General features: G+C 44.5%; 1 protein-coding gene across 2 annotated transcripts in view; it reads left to right on the forward strand.

Annotated features, from left to right (window-relative positions):
• The first annotated feature begins 1,296 nt into the window (after positions 1-1,296).
• Positions 1,297-24,884, forward strand: part of SNTB1 (syntrophin beta 1) — a 135,839-nt gene continuing 112,251 nt past the window's right edge. Inside the window, exon 1 of one of the 2 annotated variants that reach the window (XM_084848880.1) lies at positions 1,297-2,148. In XM_084848880.1, coding sequence (XP_084705006.1) covers positions 1,500-2,148 — 649 coding nt within the window. In that variant the 5' untranslated portion in view covers positions 1,297-1,499. The remainder of the gene's footprint in view (positions 2,149-24,884) is intronic. The other variant, XR_014790007.1, reaches the window with a different exon arrangement.

A 24,884-nucleotide genomic window follows, 5' to 3' on the forward strand; every position in this document is an offset into this window, starting at 1 on the left:
TAAGTTTAAAAAAGAAAAAAACAATAAAAAAAGACTCAGATCAATAGAGAGTCATGTGAGTATTAATGTATTTATTTTTACATAAATAATTCCACTACTGGAAATTCAAGTCTTGGTGTTATATCTTACTCCCATGTAAGAGTGCATAGGATGGCTTGATTTACTGTTGTAGTATGAAAGAGCGTCCCAAGGAAAGGAAATTCCCATTTCCCTGAGACACCTCTCCTCAATGAGTGCAGGAACCTGGCCCTATGGCAGCCAATGGCTTTTGCACCAGTGTGTGAGAAGTGTGGCCAACAGGCATGTTCCCTTCACCCCCTTGCACATCCATTCAATGTGCAAGAGTGTTTGTTTGAACACCCCTATTCAGAGAATGAAATCTGCTAAATGATGGGTGCAGCCTGGTGAACTCTGGAGTGTCCTGGCTTTTTTTTAGAAGCCACTGCCAGTCACCTGAAACAGTTTTAACAGTATCATTATTAAAATAAAATATAATCATGGTGTTAATAATCCTAGCAATGCAGGTAGCTGTGATGGTCCAAGAGAAAACATCCAAAAGCAAGAGCAGGCTATTACAGTAAGGTAATGCATAAGGAACAACTAAAGCATTTTACAAAGTAATATGCAAGTTTTCCAAGTTCCCTAGAACTAAAATATAAAATAATCAAGAGTACTGTGGCACGTTAAAGACTCGCACATTTATTTATTCTGGCATAAGGTTTCGTGGACAGTGTCGCGAAAGTTCATGCCAGAGCAATTAAATTTGTTACTTTAAGGGGCCACGAGAAACTCTGTGGTTTTTGCCGCTTCAGACTTACGCGGCTACCCCTCTGGCAATAAAGAAAACAATCCGTTATGCCCACCCTTTCTCCGAGGAGCTCACTCTGACCAACGTCTGGGGCAGGGGGCGCGGAAGAGTCTCATCCCATTGTTTCCACGCGGTAACCCAGGGAAGCGTGAAGCAGATTAACTCTGAGACCGAGTAACAGATCCCAAGGTCACCCAGGGGTACTTCCTGACTGCGCCAGGATTTGAACCCCGCTCGGGCCAATAAAACGCAGGCTGGAGAAGCAACAGCAGCCTTCGTTTTCTAGGGCACAGCGGGCTGCCTTTCTAGGAACCGTCTTATTCCCTCGAGGGGAGCGGGGACGCTTCTGAATGGTTTTACGAACAGTCGACTCGCCCTCGCCGGTCCCCAAACTCTAGGTCTGGACGGTCGACTCCACCTTGCGCCGGAGTTCCGATTTCTTCTACTTCTTCTCTTTTCCCTGCTCCTCCCCCTTTGCTCGCGACGCTACGGGGTTGGGAGCGCTCAGGGGCTCGCCCTAGTACCTCCTCCTCCTCCTCCACTAGAGTCTCTCCGGATCGGAGGGGGGGAAAGTCCTGCGCGCTTCTCTGATCTCTCCCTCTCCCTCTCCTTCCTTTCACCCACTCTCTCTTGTTTTCGGTGTGTGTGTGCGCGCACTAAATCACATGGTGTTTTAAGAAATGCTCCAAAGATGGCGGTAGCGGCGGCCGGAGGGGGAGGCGGCGGCGGCCGGGTACAGCGGAGTGGCGCGCTGGAAGTTTTGGTGCGCGACCGGTGGCACCGGGTGCTGGTGAACCTCAGCGACGAGGCGCTGGTGCTGAGCTGCGAGGAAGGAGGCGGAGGCGCCGCTGCTTACAACGGCGTCGGGGCAGCTGCGGCGGGCCGCGCCAGCAATGGGACTTTCTGCAGCAGAGCGGCTGCTATTGAGGCGGCGGCGCCGTCGGGGGGCGCCGCCTGCAACCCCCCCGGAGTGGGATCGCCCGAATCTCCGTCGGGGGGCAGCAACAGCAGCAGCCCCAACTCGGGTTTGATGAGTGGGGTGCGCACGGCTTTCACCGACCTGCCCGAGCAAGTCCCCGAAGCCATCTCCAACAAGAAGCGGTGCGTCAAGGTGCTGAAGCAGGAGATGGGCGGCTTGGGCATCAGCATCAAGGGGGGCAAAGAGAACAAGATGCCCATCCTCATCAGCAAGATCTTCAAGGGGCTGGCAGCCGACCAGACCCAAGCGCTGTACGTCGGCGATGCCATCCTGGCCGTCAACGGCGCGGACCTGCGGGACGCCACCCACGACGAAGCCGTGCAAGCGCTGAAAAGGGCCGGCAAGGAGGTGGTGCTGGAAGGTAAGCGGCGAGCAGGTCCAACTCCTGGAAAGTTGCTTTGGAACCGGCAGAGCTCGGAGCGCCGGCCTCCCATCCTCCCCAGGCGCTTGTGGTTTCACTGGCTTTTTGGTTTCACTCGGGGGCGGGCGGGAGATGGAGGCGCGCTCGGCACATGCTCACAGGCACTCTTGCCTTTGGGGTTTTACGTGGCGTTAAGGTCGGGCGCTTTTAATCTGTTTGACACCCAGACACCTGGGACAGACTTGGGAGCCTCAGGTCCACCAGCCACGGTGTGTGAGGGAACGCGTGTGCTCTGACTGTGTGCATTTCACACGTTAGGGGAAACGGCATCTCAAGGTCATGGTGTGTTGCTGCCCACTTCTTTACTGTGTGTTTGTAGACACGTGCACGTTACGGAGTTCGCTGTGGGAACTCGACTCTTGCTGTGTAGAAGCATGGAGTGTCTGCAGCCTGCTGCTGCTATATGTGTTTACTTACAAATAAGGCCCGCGAGTTCGGTGGGACTTAATCCCAAGTGTGCATCCCGTTACAGCCTAGCAGTGCAATCCTATACATGTCTACTCAGAAGTAACTCCCATTGAGTCCAGCGTGATTTACTCCCGGGTGAGTGATTGCTACCTATGAGTGAATGTTTTAAAGAAATTGATTGGGTTTCGCCGTGTTCGGAGCTGTTCGGGATTTGGGGATGGGTGGGGGGTTGACGTGATGCTGTTGTGGGACTAGCGTGCTTGCTGAGCATCTCTGTCACTCTTTGGCAGGGTTGAGCCTTAGCCCTGAAAACGCATTCCAGGGTTAGGGTTTGGTACAATGGTTAACTGTTGGAGGTGCTGGCAGAGTGGTAGAGCTGCCCCCTGGTGTGAGCTCCGCACCGTTTCTCTGATCCCAGGAGGTACCTGCACAGGTGGGGAACTGGCATGCTTGTGCAGGTCCAGATTACATGTCCCAGGGTTGACCCCAAAACACTGAAAAGTAGTTCTGGGGCTAATCCCTAATTTAAGGTTTACCTCGAAGTAAGCCCCACTGAGCACGATGAGATTTACTAGTAAGTAAATAGGGTTGTGTGCTGCAATCTTCTCACTCTCAGCTCTTCACCAGATCTTTTCCTCCGTGCATGTTATGGGGCCAGGGAGTCAGTTTGCGGAGCCTTGCTTTGAGCAGAACAGGCAGTGGAGAAAGAGTTACGTGCTCTCCTCTCCACCTCTGCTCTCTGTTGCTCACTCCAGAAACTGCTTTTGGAGTTATTTATTTTTTAAAAAGAGATCGGGGAAAGTTGCATGCTTTTGTGTGTAACATCATCTAGTTTGGCCCTAAAATTAGGGACGGCCCGCGGTAAAATCTGCCAGAACATGAGACACACTTCATGAACTTTCAAACCCAAGAATACTGAAGCTAGTGAAGCAGATCTCTCTCTCTCTCTCTCTCTCTCTCTCTCTGTGTGTGTGTGTGTGTGTGTGAGAGAGAGAGAGAGAGAGAGAGAGAGTTTGTGTAAGGATGTGGATCTTGGGAGTCTGTCACATCTGAAGAGGGGAAGCAGCTGAGCAAAGACACCTTCTGTGTTAGTTTGACAGCCTCAATAGCCTCTAGCAGCCGTTGAGAGCAGAGCTAGAAAAACAGGATTAGGGGCTTTGCAAAGGTAATGAAAGGAGCAATTCTTTAAAAAAAAAAAAAAAAGTTCAGATCAGGGATGAGGGGGGATGATTTTGAGAGATTCTTCCACCTCCCTCCCTCACCTGCCACTTGTGACAACTTGTGGGTTGTGAGGGGTTAAATAAACGCCAGGAGTCACTCCTCCATTTCTTCACCTACAAGAACTTTGCCACCTTATCTGTTCCAACAGTGAACAGCTGGTCAGATCAGGATTCTCTGGCAAGATATGTAGATAAAACCATAAAGCAAACTACTTGGTTACTTTTCTTTTTCTTCTCAGAAGCGCTGTTTCTTTAATCTACACAAAGGTTAGGCTGTTTTTTCAGGTTTGTATCTGCATTTCTCTGCAACTGAAAATATGAATGTAAAAAGCGAAAACTGTATAAACTAGAATGGCCTTCCCCAATGGGGTTCCCCTCCAGATGTTTTGGACTACAACTCCCATCAGTCCCAGCTAGCATGCCCAATCATTGGAGATGATGGAAGCTGTAGTCCGAAAATCTGGAGGGGACCATGTTGGGGAAGGCAGGGCTAGAATATTGTACATGGCTGCTTTCCTCTTGGCATCCTGCAGCAATGAAGTGAGGCACCACACATTAAAATATGTCCTCTTTCAGACTGATCCTAGCCATATTTACTTGCAAGCAAGTCAGAGTAGCCAGATACAAAAGAGGGCAGGGCTCCTGTACCTTTAATAGTTGGGTAGGAAGATATTTCAAAAGGTTTAACTTGTGTAACTGGCCATATTGTCTTTTGCATCTGGGCACCCTAACACAAGACTTATTTCCAAGCAACAGCATATCAGTTTGCAGCTTTACAGTGGAATCCTATGTATGTTTACTCAGAAGTAAGCCCCATTGAGTTGTGTGGCATTTATCCCCAGGTAAGGGTTTGTATGATTGCCGCCTTATTGACATTTGTGAAGTCTCTGGCTGAGCCTTCCTTCAAAGGGGAGTGCAATGCTGTGGAGAGCATTGCATTAAGTTCGTGGTGGGAGAGTGAAGGAAATAAACGGTTAACTAATACAAAGGAGTGCCTGTCCCTCTTCAAAGTCACAGAGATTATGGATTGTGCAACTCTGAATTTGCAGCTTGATTGGACATGAGTGACAAGGTTGCCTAGCTAAACTATATCTAAATCATACTTTGTTTGAGCTGGAGCAGCCTGTGTGGTAAGCAAACGTTAACAATAATGCCCTGGCCATGTTCCTCCTAGGTTGTATCCAGTGCTATCTTAAGTCCTATTGATTTCAATGGGTGTAGTCTCTCTAAGTAGGACTAACATTGGATGCAACTCCCTGTTCCTAAGACCTAATGCTGAGGAAATCACAACTTTGTGTGTGGAACTGTACAGAGCCTCCTTCCACAGAGATGGATCTATGTCAGCCTGCAAGGGAGATTGTAGAGACCATCATGATAATTGCCCCCACCCCAGTTTGGAAAACTGTGGATCAGGTATTAAAGCTTAAATGTTTTTGAAATGGGATTTTTGATTAGAAGCGATATCTTAAAGGCACTGCTGCTCTTCTTGGTGTTCATCGAAGTTAGTTGCAAATGCAAGCCTCTAGAAAGTAAGCAGTAGAAAGTTGAAGAAAGAAATGTACATTCTATATTTGTAGAGAGAGAAAAAACAAATTGCCCTGGGTGATAATGTGCTTGCATACTACAATGTGGTTCATTGTACCAGATATTCCTGACCTCTAGTTTGTTTGCATTTGTGAAGAAGAACGTTGATCTGCATAATGCCATCCTGCCTCCTTTCGAAAAGGGTGTGCTCAAATACATATGCCTTTTATAGTAGGTTGTCTTTAAAATGATTGGAACAGAACAATGGAAGTTGGAAGTTACAAAGTTCACAAGGTCTCTTGTTGGACCAACTGAGTTTGATGTAGAAGTTTGCAAGCTGTAGAGTTTTAACAGAAGTCTTCGTCAGGCAGAGACTTGTGTCCTAGGAGACCAAAATGGCAACCACTGTCTACAGATCTAATCCCCTGTTGAAACTGTACTGATATTATGAAAGACATCATCCCATATAGGGTTGCAAGTTGATCAGACCAAAATCAGCCAGTCCTTTCCCGCTTAACAGAAGTTTGACACACAGAATTCAGCAGATTAACTTTTCACCACAGGGATAAATATGGTCATGTGCTTATGTCTGCAGATCAAACTGACATTCAAGGCACAGGAGCAGGAGGTAATTAAAAAGTTGGCAACCCTGATGCAACTTAACTAGTAGGCAGGGTACAGTAATACATAAGGGGGAAGAAATGAAGTATTACCCGCTCACAGACAGTGGGTGACTTTGTTTAATGAAAAGGGCTGTTATCAAAACATATGACTTGGAGGCCTACAGCTAACCTGAATACTTCACTCACAAAACAATCAGCATGGTTTGCATAAATTTGAATGAATGAGGAAGAAGAGGAACCATGGCCAAATAATATAGTGTATTGCTTTGTTTGTACTGCTATGTGTACTTTCTACAGTGAGATATTTAGGGCGCACTCCTATGCATGTTTAGACTGAGAAAAGGCCTACAACTCCCAGCATGCTCCAGCCAGCATGGCTGGCTGGGGCATGCTGGGAATTGTAGGCCTTTTCTCAGTCTAAATATGCATGGATTGCACATCTATTTATTTATTTATTTATTTAAAGACTTTTTACCCCATTTCTCAGCCACAAAGGCTCCCAGAGGGATTTACCTATTAGTAAAACAGGACAGTCCTGCCCACAGGCTTCCAGTCTAAAAAGACACAATATGTAAGGAGAAGGGAATGGGTAGGGAAGAGGGAAAAAAGTAAGTCTTTCAGCAGGGCTGTTGGAATGGCCCCACTTCCCTCTCTGATCTTCAGTACAGCCTGCTGGAATGGCTAATGGTGGTGACAGTTGAGAAGGGAGGAGACAGAACATTTTGTTTAAAGTACCTTGGGCCCAATCCAGAGAAAGTTACTTGAGCTTCAGTCTGCAATCCTATACACACTTACTTGGGAGTTTGTCCCATTAGTGGGACTTACTTCTGAGTAGACACGTATAGGTTTCCGCTGTTAGTTGCATTGAAATCAATGGGATTTAATTTGGTTGTGACTTGCCTCATTGATTTTAATTTATGTAATACACTTGTATCCCACCCTTCCTCCAAGGAGTTTGGAATGGTATATATGGTGTGTCATCCCACCTGTGTTTTTCCTCACAGTAACCCTGTGAGGCAGACTAACCCTCTGTGCACTGCACTCTCTTTTCAGTGGGACTTCTACAACTATCACCACAATCCTGTGCATGTTTACTCAGAAGTAAATCCCATGGAGTTCAGTGGGACATATTCTCCAGTACTAATTGTGTTTAAGATTGCATCGTGAGGCTGAGGCTTGAAAAGGGATTTGGACAAATTTATGAAGGAGAAGGCTATCAATGGCTTCTAGTCCTGATGGCTGTGTGCTATCTCCATCACCAGAGGCAGTGAGCCTATGTACACCAGTTGCTAGGGAACGTGGGCAGGAGGGTGCTCTTGCACTCATGTCCTGCTTGTGGGTTCCTGGACAACAGCTGGTTGGCCACTGTGTGAACAGAATGCTGGACTAGATGGACCCTTGGTCTGACCCAGCATGGCTCTTCTTATGTTCTTATGTAATACTGTGCACAAGTTTTTAAACTAAGGCCAGTTGCAATCACTAGGACTTACTTCTAAGTAAACATGCATAAGGTTAGGCTGGAACTTTCTCTGGATCAGGGCCATTCCCACCATGTTTCTTGGTGAATGGGATTTCAATTTAGGGAAGGTGCTGAAAGCCTTTCCAGAAAGGTGTTTTACAGGATGGCCACTTTGAAAGAAGCCCCATCCCTGCCCTTACTACCAACAAGTCCTGTGGTCCCTGCCCTCTCTTTTCTCCACATGTGCCTCTGGGATAATTCTTTTCAGGAGCCTGAATCTGGCTCTGGAGTTGCTGATCCTTAGCTGGAACTTTAGCAGTGGAATGTTTGCTAAGCAGATGTGCAAACAGCTGAAGCAGAGTTCATGTGGCATTCCATAGCAATTCCTGGCAGGTTAGGAAGTGTGGGGCATTTGCTTTCCTAGGGTAAACCTCTCTTCTGGTTGACATGACCCAGAGCCCTGATACTGGTGCTTTGCGATGTTGAGGATCACAAATCAAACTTGTCAAAGTCATGATATGAGATGGGCTTAAAGAGAACACAATACATATGAGGTTCTTTTAAAATCCTTTCTGGCAGGGGTGTAGCTAGGTACTTTAAAGATCTGGAGCCCTGGCCTGTAGACACAAAATTGCATACAATTTGCACATGGTAATGTATACACATACATGCAAATTTTGAAATAATTACTAGAATTTACATTTCACAGACGGCAAGCCATTTAATTTCCCATCCATGTAACCCTGAGAATTTTTTGATACATTGGGCTGGTTTGCATGATTGAAGCCACGGTGGGTTGTGGTGTGTGCTGGCGTGCAGCCATCTTAAATACTCAACACCTGGCTGCGGCTTGCCATGTCACGCAAACCTGGGGATCGTGAGTTATGCAAAGGTTAAACAACCCTTGAATAACCCATGGTCTGCTGTTGGGGGTGTGGTCACTGAATATACAAATCCTGTCCCGCCACGGTTGGCTGTTTTGATCATCCAAACTGGTTCACTGAAATAAATTCAGTTGAGAGGAAAAAGACACGGCGGCCGCAGTGTCAGTTTCAGCGCATAGCAGTTCAGTTCAGCTGCCCGTTTGCTTTTGTTTGAGAGTTTTTAAAAAAGAGAAAGAGGTGCCTGCTGTGCACAGCTGATTGGTGGTGTTTGATTCTCTCCATTACAGCCACCAGCAGATCTGGGGCCAAGCGCAACAGACGTGGGGCTCTGCCCCCCGCCAAAAGAACACCCTTCTATTCCTGAGCTTTTTGAGGACATATTGACCTCTTACTGTTTCTGGTTCCTCCAAAGTTATGAGGGACTGAAATTTAAAAGGTTTCAACATTCCTAGTGGTTAGAGTGTTGGATTAGGACTCGGGTTCTAGTCCCTACTTGGCCATGAAGCTCACAGGGTAACTTTGGGCCAGTCAGTGACTCTCAGCCTAACCTGCCTCACAGGAGATAAAATGGAGAGGAGAAGGAGGACCATGTATGCCGCCTTGGGTTCCTTGCAAGAGGGAAAAAGGTGGGATAAAAATGTAATAATGAATGAATGAATGAATGAATGAATGAATGAATGAATGAATATGTACCCTGTATGCACCACCCTGGAACGTTTGCTTACAGTCCATTAAAATCTTAGGGATTCCCAACAACTTTCTGTAGATAAAGTGGTCCACCACACTTTGTTGTTGTTCATTCGTTAAGTCGTGTCCAACTCTCGTGACCCCATGGACCATAGCACACCAGGCCTTCTTGTCCTCCGATGTTATTTCAGTAGCTGCTTCTCACCTTGTAAATCTATATATGCAGGATTTCTGCACACACCACACATTTTTGACTGTCTGCCCCACGAGCCAGTGTGAAGGAATAATTAAGACCAGTTGTTGCGTATAACTGATCATGGACTGAAGGCATTTTTTGTGAAGTCCTTTGTTTCAGTTGGTATCAAAATTCAGAACCAAGAATGAGCATTTTAGCTGAGATATTGGCAGCCAAGGCAGATGAACTTTGCATACTGTGACAGTGGAAAGTGAAACAGTAATAATTGGCTACCTGACTCCACCTCCCCCTTCATTTGGATGTGTGTGTGTTTTTTAAAAGTATAGTATACTTCATTTGACTGCCTGCTACATCCTTCTGATGAGTAAGGCAGTTCATGGGGGATATCTGCTATGTTGGAGAGAAGGAGGAGAAGGGATTTGGTCACCAAATTCTGACATAACCCCATGAGGATGAGTGGGTATGAGGGAGTAGCCTTGGAGAGAATTTGCCCTTTGCTGTTAGTTGATGATTGACACAGGCAAACACTATTTTCTTAAGTACTTTTCCACAGCTGCAATAGTTTGCAAGCAAGTCTGGACATGTTGCAGCTTTGGGCTTTCTAAATAGCAGTTTTGTTTCCTATGTGAGAAGAGATTAGACAGCTTGAAAGGAGACTCTCCTCCTCGCAGTACAGTGGTCTGCGGTGGACCTTAAGGGGCCAAAAGGTAACCAAGGCTAACCAGCATAATGGCACTTCCCGCTGGCTGCTTTGCTAAGTGGCAGTGGCTTTGGTAAGTGATGGTGACACAGAGGGTTTTGAGGGGAGTACCTATTACACAGGGTGAAAATTAGCGTGTGGGTTTAGCATCTGACAGTACTGAAGTGTTATGGTTCTTGAACTACGAGCCTTGTGGGCAAGGCATTGGGTTCCTGTTCCCTGTGCTATTGGAGCTGCTGCTCAGAGGAGAGAATGGCAGGCCATTCATGCTGGGACATTATTACCATTATTAGCATAGCCTAATAGTCCATGGCCTGGGAATCAGGTGACATTGGAGAGCCATTCCTATGCCACTGCCTGCTATAAAGCTCCCAGACCAGCTGCAGCTTCCTTTGTCTGTGCAAAGCTTTTGCTGAGGGAAGTGACCTGCCTTGCTGTGCCCGATTTATTGATTGATTGATTGCAGCCTTCCCCAACCTAATGCCCTCCCATCAGACCCAGACAGCATGACCAATGGTTGGGAATACTGGGAGCTGTAGTCCAAAACATCTGAAGGGCACCAGGTAGGGGAAGGCTGATTTAGGGTGCAACCCGATACACACTTAGCTGAGAATAAGCCCCATTGAACTCCGTGGGGCTTACTTCTGAGTAGGCATACCTAGGATTGCACTGTTAATGTATTTTTAATTACCCTTCCACTCAATGAGTACTTGAGGCAGTTTGCAATATAACTATGAAAAGAATAAAGTGCAACAGTTTAAAAAAATCAAGAATCAAAACTACATGCATGCATTACAATGAAACGGGGGAACCTTCTGAAATCAAGGAGTGGCATTAAGTCCCCAAAAGCTCGGTGGAACAGTATAGTTTTTGCCAGCTGTCCTTTGGGCTGAGCATTTGATACTTAGGGTGCTCCCATACATAGGAGTCCTAGGGCCATCAATCAAAATAGGTTGTGTAGCTTCTCCATTTTCCCCTCTTTAATGGATTTTTATGGAATGATAAGACTGAAGAAGCACTGGAAGAACACAGGAGGGTTAAAATTATGGAAGCTGAAATCATCTGGACTCCCAGTAAAAATCCAGGAATGAGGTAGGGTGATTGCACGATAAAAGCCTAGTCTGGAAACACTCCTAGTTAGTTTCCTGCAAGTGCTGCTGCACAGTTTCTGACAATCCTGTTACATATCTGGGGCTGGCAGCAATAAACACAGGAATTGGCATAGTCCACACAAGTGTCCACTATAAGTTTTCTTTCATCTGGTGAGAGTGTTCCATTATGGATTTCTGCTTTGCACGGTGCGGGAGGTGATGGTCTCCCTTATGGATGCCCCAAAACTTTACTGTTCCAGTGCCAGTGCCCTGGTTCACACATAAAGCTAAGCCATGGTATAGGTTGTTGAATTCTGGGTTGTCATGATGTGTGAATACTGCCATGATAGCAAACCATGGTTTGTTAACCACAAACAACCCAGAAAGAGAACCCATGGTTTGTTGTTGGGTTGTGAACTGTGGGTTGTATAAACCATGGGTGGTTGTTATGTGTGAATCCAGAACTTCTGGGTTGTTCATGGGTTGTTTTGCCAGGCAACAGAGACGGCAGGCAAGAGCAGTAAAAGACCCCAGCTTCTTTACATGCCAATACAACAGTGCTGCAAAGGCATTTGGGATACAGGGAGGGAGTGGGTGAAGGAGGAGGGAAACAAACAACTGAGGGATTGAGAAAACAGACCACAGTTTGTTTGATTGTTTGCCAGACAAACCCTGCTACTGTTATTTCAGAATTGTTATGTTTCTTGTAAGCTCTGGCACATTTATATGATTCTGCATAGGCATCATTAAAGTATACAATTAAATATTCATTAAACTATCCCAACATTGCAAATCGGACCACAAGAAGACCCACCTTGCCCCCCCCCCAAATAAATAAATAGCACATCTACCTGTGTCAGTCACTTGGTGCAACAGCCAAAGAACATGGGATGGGGAAATGGGAAGAAACCAAGGGTTTCTTCCCACGGAGCTTTTATCCTGCTATTGAGATTGGTTACTCGTTTTTGGGCCCTTTAGATGATGTCGTTAACCTCCAGGGCATCTCCCAACTAAATGACCTTTGTTCCATTTTTTTAAAAAGATTGAAGATAATGAGCTATCAAAGTACTGCTTTGAGTTCTGCTTGAGTTCCCTTGTGAGAAAGGAAAAGCTGCAATAAGAGGAGCTAGACCACAGCACCATCTAGAGGCTGTATAATGAAACATATGGAAGACTAGGATAAGGGGAAAGTGGGGGAGGAAGCACGTGTAAAGGGAGTCCATCATGATCCTGCATTTAAAATGGAAGCAGAAAGGCCAATTTTAAATGCAGGATTGTAGGCTGGTGTAAAGATGCCCCAACTCTTTTTCCAGTTTATAAAAGCATTCTTTCCTTTGCTGTGAGATTTACGAACTATTCCAGTGCCTGGCATGCCTGTGGAGGAAGTAGAGCAGGGTTGGAGAACATGTGGCCATCCAGATGTTGTTGGGCTGCAGTTCCAATCAAGCCTAGCCAGTGTCGCTGATAGTTAGAGATAATGGGAGTTGCAGTCCAACAACGTCTGGAGGGCCACACAGTCCCCCATCCTTGAAGTAGGGCAAGATTTTGAGCAAACTTCTGAACATTGGTCATTCATTGTGTTTCTGGTGGGGAAAAAATGGGCAAAGGCAGGGCTGAAGCCACACAGGAGCCTATGGGAAACTCCCCCCCCCCCACTTTTCCATCAATATTCTAGTCTCATCACCTGGATTTCTGGATTTTATTTTATTTTTTTAAACACGCAATAAGCAACTCACTATTTCTTTTTATTTGTGGAGATCATCTCTGTAAACTGCTCAGGGAGCTTTGGCTATTGTGTGGTATAGAGATGAAATGAAGTGAATAAAAGGAAAAGCAGTCATTTTTCTGCCTAATTGCTTCTTAAGAAGAAGGCCTGCTCTGCCCCTGCCATTTAGTGTTCTGGCCAATGCTGGCTGGGGGTTGCTAGGAGTTGTAGTCTGAAACATCTTAAGGGCAGCTGGATGGGGAAGGCTGTACTAGAGGCACATTTTTTTAATTGTTATTACTTTTAAATGTTTCCCATTAAATAACGTTACACATATTAGACCACCTATATTTGGGTTCTGCCTCCCATGTACCATTAGGTTCCGTCACTACCATGATTTTAGCTACAGGCCTGGAGAAAGCCTTCTAGCAGTGGTGGTATGCACCCTCCATTCACCGCCGCAAGGCTTATGCAGGGTGCAAGGCTTGAGAGGGTGTGTTGGCAGTGGAGACGGATTGGGGAAACGTTCTGTGTATGAAAAGTCTCGTGCAAAATAGGAAGTTTCTTCAAAACAATTTTTGATGAGATCTGGTTTCTCTACATTGAGGGGGAAAAAACCCACTCTTTGCCAAAGCTGTTTTGAAATGATCTTTTGTTACTGAAGAAAGGGCAAGCAAAAGTTACATCTACTGTGTTTATCTAAAAGTTTGGGCAAAGGGGAAGCTGGATTAGACCTCACACTGGGAATGATCTAGCTCCCATTTCAGGAGATGGCAATTTTGGTATTGGTGCCCTATATCTCTCTTTTCCCTTCCAGTTCCCTAAAAGTGGCCTCCCAGAGAGATACGTATTAAAAACATTCAGCACTGTGGGAAACTCGTACATGGATATGGGCAGAAGTCAAATAATCCTCCAGAAAATCTTCCCTGATTAGAAAAAAAAAAAATTGGCAGGACAAAGGGACACCACCAACTGCTGTGCAAACGTATTACTTGTTTTCATGATACCTTGTGCTTTTGCAATGAAGGAAGCAATGAAGTGTGTTATGCCTTCTATACAGTAAGATCAGAGGCACAAGATCCAGCGCAAAGTGCTGTTTTAATCCATGATGTTCGTGAAAGGTGTGAGAACAGCTTTCCAATGTCCAGAGGAGTTGGTGGGTGTTGGAGACCCTCAAACATTGTGGAGCAGAGGCAACCAAGAGTCTCATGGCACTAGATTTTGTGGGCTAGATCTCGCTTAGTCAGATACTGGCTTTAGCTCGTGAAAGCATGTGCCACAATAAACTTTGCTACTTAGCTTTGCAGCAAAATCGACAATAATAAAGCAACCTGTTCTGGAATTAGTTACGATGGAAAGCATTGTGCCACATAAGCTGATATTAGTGGTTTATATTAGTGCTGCCCACAAGAAATGTAACGTGGGCCACGTGCCTTGTAAAAATCTCCTGCTGGCAGGAAAATGTATTACAAATAAGACTCACTGATGAAAATGCAAAACTATACTGAGCTGTCTGTATAAAACCATTTGAGATTTATCAGTGAGAATATACCAAGCATAAGCTCATATGAGGAAAACAGAGTGGGATACAAGCTCTGTGCAGCTCTTTGGTTCACCACCAGTCAACACTCCTGAAATTTTCTGGCTTCTGTGAGAGCGCTGTACATGTTGCCCTGCATGAAAGCCGTTCCCCCAACAAAGAGAGTTCTGAGACCGCCTGTTGCCCATTGAGAAACAAACAAACAAACACACACAACCCAGTGGTTTCTAAGACATTTTGAGTAATGTTTTGAGCAGGGACTATCCTGCGTGCTCAGAACTTCCTCCTAGCTAGCAACAAGAGGACGAAGAGAAGAACATGGTGCTGCTGCTACCAAGGGCTGGCTGATTCAGTTCTGGGAGGTGGGGACTGGGAAGATCAGAAAGGGAGGAAGAAAGTAGGAGGTGGGCCTCCATCCTGTTTGACCTCACCAGCCAGCCATCTGTTGCAACCAATTTGTGGTTGCAAATTCCACATGCACTTTGCGAAGAAGTATCTTGGTTTATTTGTCCTGAATCTCTCACCATTCAGCTTCATGGGATGACCCCATTGAGTTCTAATGTTATGAGAGAGGGAGAAAAATATGTCCCTATCCACTTTCTCCACACGATGCATAATTTTGTACTATGAGCCCCCCCCCCCCGTTTTTAACTATACAATCCCAGACATTGTAACCTTTCCTCGATAGGGGAGTTGCTCCAGCCCTTTGATTATTTTAGGGTGCAATCCTATCAAGATAGGTGGCCACCTCTGAACTCGGAGGCAACCGCCTATCCAAAGCAAGGCAAGGAGAGGTACGGGGGGGGGGGGGGATTGTTCCCTCTGCGCCTCTCCTGCCCTGCTATTTTCCTCTAGACAGCTGTTTTTGGCTGTCTAGCCACGGGGGGGGGGGCGACCGGGAGAGGAGGCTGCTGTATGACACATTGGATGCGTCGTACACGCAGCTCCGCTCTCCCCACCCCAGAACGCCCCTTTTCAGTCGCTCTGCACTCCTCTTCCAAGCATGTAGGATGGGGCTTCTCTGCGCTGTCTCCGAGGCAGCGTGGACGTGGGGGGAGGTCGGTTTTCTGGGGACTGACCTTGGAGGTCAGTCCCCGGAGCTCTGAGGTCGGTTCCCAGAAAATAGCATATCCTATGGCTCTCTGGACAGTGTCTAGTGGCCATAGGATTGCTCCCTCCGATGATGTAATCTAGATGGCACCTTTCGGACTCTGCAATAGTAAATATATGATAATTGTGGGGTGGTGCTGATTGTATAACCTATCAGCAGCCCTGGTCTATCCACATGGGTAGTGGAGGAGGAAAAGTGAAGGATTCAGACAGACAGGAAAGGATCTCTGCTATTAGTAGAGACTCATACCCATTCTGAAAAACAAGCTGGTGGGGAACTAATTACACATTTCTCCCCCAAACTGTGGCTACCTTCCTATAAATACCACATTTGTTCTGGATAGGACAGATGAGAGGGAGGGGGAGCCATCTGTGGTTATGCTGAAGGAAAACCTGCTATGCGCTTGTGCATTTATTTCATTGGGGCCTGTGTAAGTGAATTTCCCAGTGGTAGATTTCAGAGCATGTGCTAATTGTGGTTGTGAATGTGCTTTCCGGTAGAGGCTCCTATGTCTTTAATAGCTGCCTGAGGGAGAAATTCAACCGATGCAGTGGATGATATTAACAGCTTTTTGGTTGTGGTGTCTTCACGGAGTACCCTGTCAGGTTTTTCTTCAAAACTTCAAAGGCTAGAGAATTGAGGAGTAGGTGGGAGAGGAAATCCTGTAGAAAAATACTTAACTATGAATAAAATGCTGATGAAAGGATTCAAGAACTGGCAGCGTGGATGGAACTGGAAACAAGAAATGCAGAAGGTATGCTGAGAGCCAGGGAATGGAATTCCGATCACCACTCAGAACAGTGTTTGGCCACCTTAGGAGGGCTATGCAGTAAGAAGCCAGTACAGCAAAGAATGCATAGCAATAGTGTTTACATGGCTGAAGTATTTCCTTATAAGTCAGTTATACACACAAGGGACAGGAAGACATTCTAAGTTATTCCCCAGGCCTCTTCTACTAGCCAAGGAATGCATATCTGACTTTAGACTTTATCATACTCAGTTCCCATACAATATATACTTAAGAGATGTGTGGTGGCTTTTGCCCTTGCTCAGTTTTAGGCATTTAAGATAGGCAGGATGGTGTGCATCTGTTTGTGTGGGAGGGATTGGTCTTTGGTTGCAAGATGAAGAAAAATCTCCCAAGGAAAAGACTGTTATCATAGCAGCCTTCCCCCATCCTGGAGCCCTCCAGATGTGTTGGTTCTAACTCCCATAATTCCCAGCCAGATTGGGGAAGGCTGTTTTATTATAGCCTTCCATCTGAGAACCAAACTAGATGAGAGACCATTCACACAGTTAGCAGTTATGCAAATGTTTGTTTTTTGTCTGTAAAGGAAACTAGCAGGGACAGGGCCCAATGTGGATTGGGATACTGGCATGGGAGTCAGGGGTTTGACCCCACCCCTGCAATTCTTATCCAGGGGCCTGTCTTCACGGGTGATTTACTGCAGATTGGGATAGTTTGGAGGTCCTTTGCAGCACATGATGTCGTGGCCAGTCCTCAGCCACCCTGGAGTTCACCTGTGGGGAAGCCGCATTTTTGGAGAGTACTTTTACTCTGTTCGGCTCCCCTGCAGTTGGGGATGAGGACTAGCAAGCTCTACAACATCCTCATTTCCCTCTTTATGCTACACATACTGTGGAAGATACTGGCATTTTCAGTTTCCATAAAGCTGGGAGGAGTGAATACCCATCATCTTGTGACAACTGATCTATGCAAACAGGAGATCACGTGGAGGGTTAGGCTTGAAACTTCCTCTCTGATGTACTGGTGTTTGATTTCCATGCAACAAATCTTTTTTAAACATAGAAGAGCATTCAGACATTCACTCCCCCACCTCTGTGCTGAAGTGGCAGAATGAGGTAGTTGGCATCCTGTGGTCTGTGTGACCTATGTTTAATGACATTTGGCACTCATATTTTGAAAGTTAATACTTATGTTTTCTGGCTGGAAACTTGCACTGGTGTGACTACCTTCACTTATATCTGTCTTATGCATAGACTGATATGGTGCATTGGTACCAAGGTGGCCGCATAATCCTGGAATATTTTTTTCATCAATGCAGTGTTGTGGGTGTTTTGCTTCACGGCACTGGTGATGCAGCACCGAAACACATGATGCTGTATGGGACTTTCTGCTTGCTAATCCTGTCTGTTCTCATATACCAAGTCAGATCTTTGGCCAACCTAGCACAGTGACTTCCAGAAGGTCTCCAAGACTCAAGCAGAGGTCTTTTCCAACTCTGCTACCTGATGCCAGAGATCAAACCTGTTCTCTTCTGCATGCAAAGCATGTGCTCTACCAGTGAACTGTGCCCCCATTTGATACCCTTTACATTTCTCTGTTTGAATATGAAACGACTACATAATTGAAAAAGAGAAGCATATTCTTTCTCTCTCTCTCTCTCTCTCTCTCTCTCACACACACACACACACACACACACACACATCTGTTTGCAGGAAGCTGTGAACATACTTGTTTGACTATTCATTATTTTAAAGAGCTTTCAATGAATCCTCTTCAACAGAGTTGAGCTCTGTTGTGTAGCTCCTTCATTGATTAGATTAAGATGTCAAGGTTTGTCATTCTTTGTCTCTTGTATCTCCTTTGGCAAATACAAAATAACATATCTTATGATGCAGCATTTTCAACAAAGTCCAGATCTTTAAACTGTGGAAAAGAAGTGAAATAATGTCATAGTAAGGCGTATTAAACATCTTAGTGATGAACTCCAAAGAGGAAAAAATCCTTAACTTCCCTTAGCATTTGGTTATATTGTACCATCATATTATTTTATGTTTATATTTTCTTTTATTTCTGTTATTCATCTATAGGTCCATGGCAAATCACCACAATGTATTTTCTCTCTCCTTTTCTAGCATGGGCTGCAGTCCCCAGCTCATGTAGAGTGAGTACAGCATAGTACCTAAGAGACTGAGCTGTGAACCAGAGAGTCTCCAGTATAAAACTTGTTGCTACCATGAATCCTCTTGATGACCTTAAGTAAGTCACTGGCCACATTGGGACAACGACTGCAGTCTCCTGTTGGGCTTGCGTGCTCCCCCTTCCCCTCTGTTCCTCCCACATGCATGGCCTGGAAGAGGATTTTAGGGTACACTCCTGTGCATGTTTAGACAGAAAAATGTCCTACAATTCCTAGCATGTCTGGAGGGATGCTGGGAGTTGTAAGACTTTTTTCTGTTTAATCATGCATACGATTGCACCCTTAGAAGCTTTTCCTTTCATGGGGGTTATGAAGTTGGCTTGTTGAAACTATAATCTGTGTTAAACCACGATCTCCAGATGCAACGACAAGCTGAATTTAAGCTTTAAATTGTGAACCTGAAAGCTTCATAACTCTACCTCTTGGTTGCACAGGAGGAAGAGAGGGGAAGGGGACGTGTGTGAACCTGGGAGGCTTGTTCATATTGCGCTAAACCAAGGTATAACATGACAACCAAGCAACCATTACCTCTTAGCGTCTTATATTGCAGGGATATGCAAGATGAGGATAAAATTGCTGGCCTACCTCATTGGGTTGTTGTAAGGATGACCAAGCTAATAATGTATGTTAAATGCCTTGAACACTAAAGTGCTACAGAAATGCTAAATATTAATATTTCTCCAGATGCAGTGGGATAACTTGGGCATCTATAGATTGTGAATTGTGTGACTGGGAGGAGGTGAAATGTAGTGGAAGTTTTGAGGTTACCTTCAGTGAAGCACCTTCTCTGGGCTTTCTTCTTCAAGATTCAAATCAAGATTTAGACATTTTTATCCTGTGGTTGTTATTTCATGCTAATTATACCCCCTGTCCACATAAGCAAGAAATGTCAGAATGCTCAGCCACCTGTTTTGAACTGGTACTTTGAACTACATTTTTCGATGGAACTCTGAGATACAGTTTTCATGATGATTTATTGGGAGGAAAGAAAAATTAGGCAGGAACCTCTGAATTGGATATATTCCAATTCAGAGGATATATTCCTTTAATGGTGGAACTCATCTTTAAGGATGCTACCCTTAAAGATGCCCCAGATATACATGTAACTAGATAGATAGATAGATAGATAGATAGATAGATAGATAGATAGATAGATAGATCAGCTTATGATTCACACCTTAAACATCTAGACAAATGGGATGTTGAAACGAGTATCCTGGAAGAACTTGGTAAGCTATCTGTCCTCTTCAATTTCTCCAGGAAACCTGGATTTGGGGGCCAGACTTGGTATGTTGCAGTGAGGCTAGATGAGGGACAGGCCATGGGGTGATATGGACATAGAAGGAATGGGAATGAGTTGACTGCAGGCTTGTAGAAGGTGTTCCCTTGGAAGGGGCTGAAGGTAAAGGATAGAAGGCAGGAAGGAGCTGAGCATTGGTTAAGACTGCTGAAACAATTTTAAAGTTTACTTGGAGACCTCTAAAAAAAGGTAAAGGTGTCCCCAACCAGTCGTGTCTGACTTTAGGGAGTGGTGCTCATCTCCATTTCTAAGCCGAAGAGCCAGCGCTGTCCGAAGACGCTTCCGTGGTCATGTGGCCAGCATGACTGAACACCGAGGTGCACGGAACGCTGTTACCTTTCCTGCCGAAGCGGTACCTGTTTATCTACTCGCAATTTCTTGCTTTCCCCTAATATTCTAGAAAGATCATGCAGTATTTTTATGCATCATATTACCAAGAGAGAAGTGCAGTATATGTATTTTTCTTGTATGTTGTGTGCAGTTCATTCCCAGCAATGTTTTAAAAGGTCTATTAAGCTTCTCCAAAATAACTTTTGTTTATATGGTCAGATAATTAATACGTGGACAGCAACTGTGGCTTTATAACGTCGCCTGTAGCATTTTGCAGAATGCCTGAATTTTAAACATGAATTCCTTAACTATGTAGCCTGTCCCAACACAAGATCAAACCTTATATTCTGTAACTGCACTGTACCATAACCCACAGCCAGAGAGTCCCATTATGCATATATATGGCCTGACATGCATGTAGAGAGCCTATTTTACTTAATTTAAAAAAATAATCCTCACACTGCATATTGAGGGAGTTGAAAAGGTGGAAAGGACAAGGGTGAAGGAAGCTAATTTTAAAGATTTCTATCATGTGTGTCTTTCTTTGTATGCTAAAAATGGCATACAATTAATGGAAACATCTGGAAGGGGTTGAGTTAGAGAGCTACTATAGCGCCAAACCCTGTTTAGCTGTTTGTACTCATTCCACACGGGGTTTTAGACTCTGCTTGTATGACCCGGAGAAACCTACGGGCACTGAAGCTGCAATTAACAGAGTGCTTAATTGTAAGCCTTAGGTTTTAATCCGAACCGTATTTACTAGCAGATTCTATTTAAATGAAATGTATTTACAGCCTAATCCTAAATATGTCTACTGATGAGTAAGTCTCATTGACTTTGGAATGCAAGTGTGCACCTTGGGATCATTGCAATAGCATGAGGGTTTCTGACTGTGATTTTAACAAGCTGTAATTGTGCCACATCAAAGTTCCTTATGGACTGTATGTGGTTTGTGGGCTGTATGTTGGCCCGCCCTTGTAATTAGACATCTGTGTTGTGCTGTGTGAGAAAACTGGTAGAGTACAATTGACCAACAAGTAACCAAAAAAAAAATTGCCATGCTGCTCCCAAGCCAAGTTTCCAAAAGTCCTTGCAATTTCTTGAAAAACCTGCTTTAAAAACAATAAATGCAACCAAAATTCATTTTCCTTTTGTGTTCATCGCATTACAGTTCTAGGGGCCAGAATCTTAAACTATGAGTTCTTAAAGAAAAGGGGAAGGTTCAAGCCCAAACAGGCTTGCGTGCTTTTAGGACACAGATGAGGGGAACTAAGCAAATAAAAGGCCCACACAATATATCAGTTTCCTTCTGATTCATCCTCATTGTCAGTAAAAGTAATTGGGAGGGCGGAGGCTGTAGTCCACATTAACCATGTGTAGCAAAACTGCAAGTACTGCCTTCAACTATTTTGGGAGGGGCTTCTACAAGTTTTATCATATGAATCTTGAGCCTTGAATATTTGTTTCTTGAATGGCTCACTACAAAGGGCACCAGGACACAGAATAGGCTGCTGTTGGTTTCAATCCTGTCAGACAATTATCCTCTGAATATTAAATGTCTGTATTTTCTTTTCAAAAAGGACCTATGGTCAACAGAGCTGGGGGAAACCTCTGCATGAGACCTTGGAGAGCTGCTAAAGCAAAAAGTAATAGGCTAGCTCAGGGTCTGTGGGCACATTTGGAATTTTGAAAAAGTGTTGTGGGCACAATTACAAAATGGCTGCCTCAAGCGGTGCTATAAATATAAATGCTGTGTGTGTGTGAGTATGTACACTCATGCTTATATAATATACATTTGCACAGTTCATTTGTCTGATGAAGTAAGATGTTGCTTAAAGAAAGCTTATGCAAAAATAAATGTGTTAGTCTTTAAGGTGCCACAGGTCTCCTGGGCTACTTTTTAATTTTATAAATGCCCTCAAGCCTCCCCTGCCCCATGAACCACCATGACATAAGGCAACTTCATCATAGCCAGGGCAAGTGTCACCCCCCCCTTCCCCACAAGGTGCTCCAATGAGGTTACTTGAAGGAAAGGCACTTCTCATATATTTATTTAGAAATGTATTTCTGAGTTGCCGTTCAGCCCAGGAAGAGTCCTCAAGGTGACTTAACAGTTTAAAAACAATTTACACAATCCCGTGCATGTTTAGACAGAAAGAAGTCCTACAACTGGAAGTTTTTTTCTGTCTAAACACACATAAGGATTGTGCCCTTAGAAACTTAAAACACCGCACACACCAAAACTAAGAACAGGGAAAAAAGATCCCATCTTTTAAAAATGGAGAGTTATATACAGTTATACACAAATTATAACTGAATTATTCCCTGGAAATTTTAATAAGGCAGCTGTCTTAAGAATGATTACTTGAAAGTAAACTCCATCAAAATCAATAGGACATGCTTCAAAGAAAATGTCTAGGATTAGAGTGTGAATGTCCAATATACTGTTATTTTTTTCCAGCAATCTAACATGAGGAACAAAAGTCCCCCTCTCCATATACTTTGCCCCTTCCGTGCACCCCCCCCCCCATATTTTATTTCTGGTACCAGTCACAACTGAGCTTTGTATGTTCATATGCTGTGAGGGTGGGGAAAGGTCAGCTCATGGTAACATTTGCACCCCAGAAACAGTCATGTGACTTGGGCCTTCACATCATAGCTCAGGGGTAGAGCAGCTGCTTTGCATGTCGAAGTACCTGGCATCTCGAGTAGGGCTACTGCCTGAAACCCTGAAGACCTGCTGCCAGTCAGTGTTGACAATACAATGGTCTGACTCAGTATAAAGATGCTTCCTGTGTTCCTAACACTGAGTTTATTCTCTCCTTTATCAAATGTAATTGCTAAAGAAGCAGCAGAAGAAGCAGAAGTGGGGAGGGGGGGAGAAACTGTTCCCTTCAGGTTAATTTTATAAGGCATCTTTATTGTTCCTTTGCTCAATGATTGATTTAATTTTTAATACAGTGGTGCATATCAGGGACTCTTTATTTTCTTTTATCCCATACCTAGCAAAGACAGACTGTTCCCTGCTGCTGTATAGTTGTTTTTTTTACCCCTCTGGGTTTTAGATTCCTAACCTGACAAGCTTCAGTTCAGCGTCCACATCGACTGAACAAATGTTGCATGGTCTGCCTACCGTATCTGAAGTCGTATAGCTATATTATAACTGTTTTGGGAAGGGGGTAGGAAGTGCTGTTCTCAATTATAGGGCAATGAACTACCACATTAAATGGGGAGAGAAACTTCTTGATTGATTGCGAAATGATCTCCTGATTGAAAAATAGTTTGTTTTCTTAATGACCTAATGGAAGTTATAGTTAAGCATTAAAAAATGGTTACTGGAGAAATTGAGTAGGATATCGAGATCATCGTAACTAACAAAAAGCACACCTTTTCCTGACAGTTCTCTTCCAGCTTGTATTGTTGCCACTTGCATAGTGAGTTTGCCATATGCCAGCAGCCTTTTCCTATTAAATCACCCTTGGTCTCTGGGCTAAACAGTAGGCCTGGAAGCAACTGAGTGCAGAAATATAACTTGTTGACTTCTGAAAAACCGAACTAGACCTCTTCTGCTTTTTAACCTTAAAAGCAAGTGCAATCTGCTCATTTTCAGGTGTGTGTGTGTCCCTGAAACATGCTATTTTTTTTTTCCTGAGGGACATGAGAATACTGTGATTCTGAGGAGATTTCTAGATTTTGCTCTTAAGGCCATATTCTGCATTCCAAATCCAACCTCACTCTGGTACATTCCTGCACTTCCCAGTTTTATTCACACACAGCTTCTGCTAATTAAAAATGCACAAGAAGTGTTTCATATGGGTAACAGAGATAGAATTTGTCTTCCCTATTGCCGCTGCTGCTTCAATTCATTTTCTTTCTTAAATGACCCTCAGTAGTCTGTAATGCATGTCTGGAGCTAGCTTTGCTCTTACAAAGGACATTTTATTCCCTGTCACTGACTATCCTGTACTGTTAGCTCACTTGAACCAGAAACCTCATGAAGTTGTTGACTCTTATGGTATGTGTGCTTATGAGACTATATAGAGGGCATTGCTCACTTCTGAGTGGCATATGCTGTTTAAAGGCAGGATAGAGTGCATTCTCATCAGCAATCTCCCCTCACCCCATCCTGCCTTCAGTTGGAGGAGTATATCAAGTGCAGGGCTATGCATGCTTCACAATTCCAGAGTTAGACTGTGCAAGCACAACATTTGTTGCTGGGTGCAAAATTCAGCATCTTTAAAAAAACAAAGCGGTGGGGGTTAGCCCTTAGGACTGCAAAAGGTGGATTTAAAATGTGCAGGCAATGCCTAGTAGAATCTCAAAAGTTAAGAGTGGGTTTTCAGTGTTGAAGGGGTGTTCATTGGCCTATCTCCAGAAGGCGTGTAAAATCCATTTTTTAAAATAAATATAAATTTGTATAGTTTATTCCAGCTGTCTAATGTGGCTTTTCTTGTCACAGAATTGTTTTCAGGCATAGAGAATTGAAAGCTGTGGCCAGCCATTGGGCCACTGTGTACACCAAAATGGGCAAGTTGTCCCATTCCTCTGAAAGGTTTACCCTCCTTTTTGCCTGCCTTCTGCTAAAACGAATCATTATACTTGCTTAGATTTATAATTCAACCTATCCGAAGGGCTCTTGGCAGGTTGCAACCTCTAGAAGTCAATGATACTGTTTTACTCAAAGAGTAATCCTATCAACCAGGGATGCACAGCATCAGGTTCAGGGACCAAATCTACCCCAAGTCTGGTCCTCTGTGGCTCCCCAGAACACCATGCCCCCCCTCCAACCTGGTCCCACCCCTTTTCCTCCAACTGCCAATCATTTGATAGTTTCCCAGCTTTTGCGTGTTTTTCTCCCATTCTAAAAGGTTGAAATGCCTCTTCTGAGGTTTAGTTACTAGCAGTAAGAGGGTTAATCTAAAATATGCTGGTATTTTGGTCCCTTTTTGACTT

Source organism: Heloderma suspectum, chromosome 4 (genome assembly GCF_057233095.1).
Source record: "Heloderma suspectum isolate Gila_16-S chromosome 4, 16-S_ref, whole genome shotgun sequence".
NCBI classification, from domain to species: Eukaryota; Metazoa; Chordata; class Lepidosauria; order Squamata; family Helodermatidae; genus Heloderma; species Heloderma suspectum.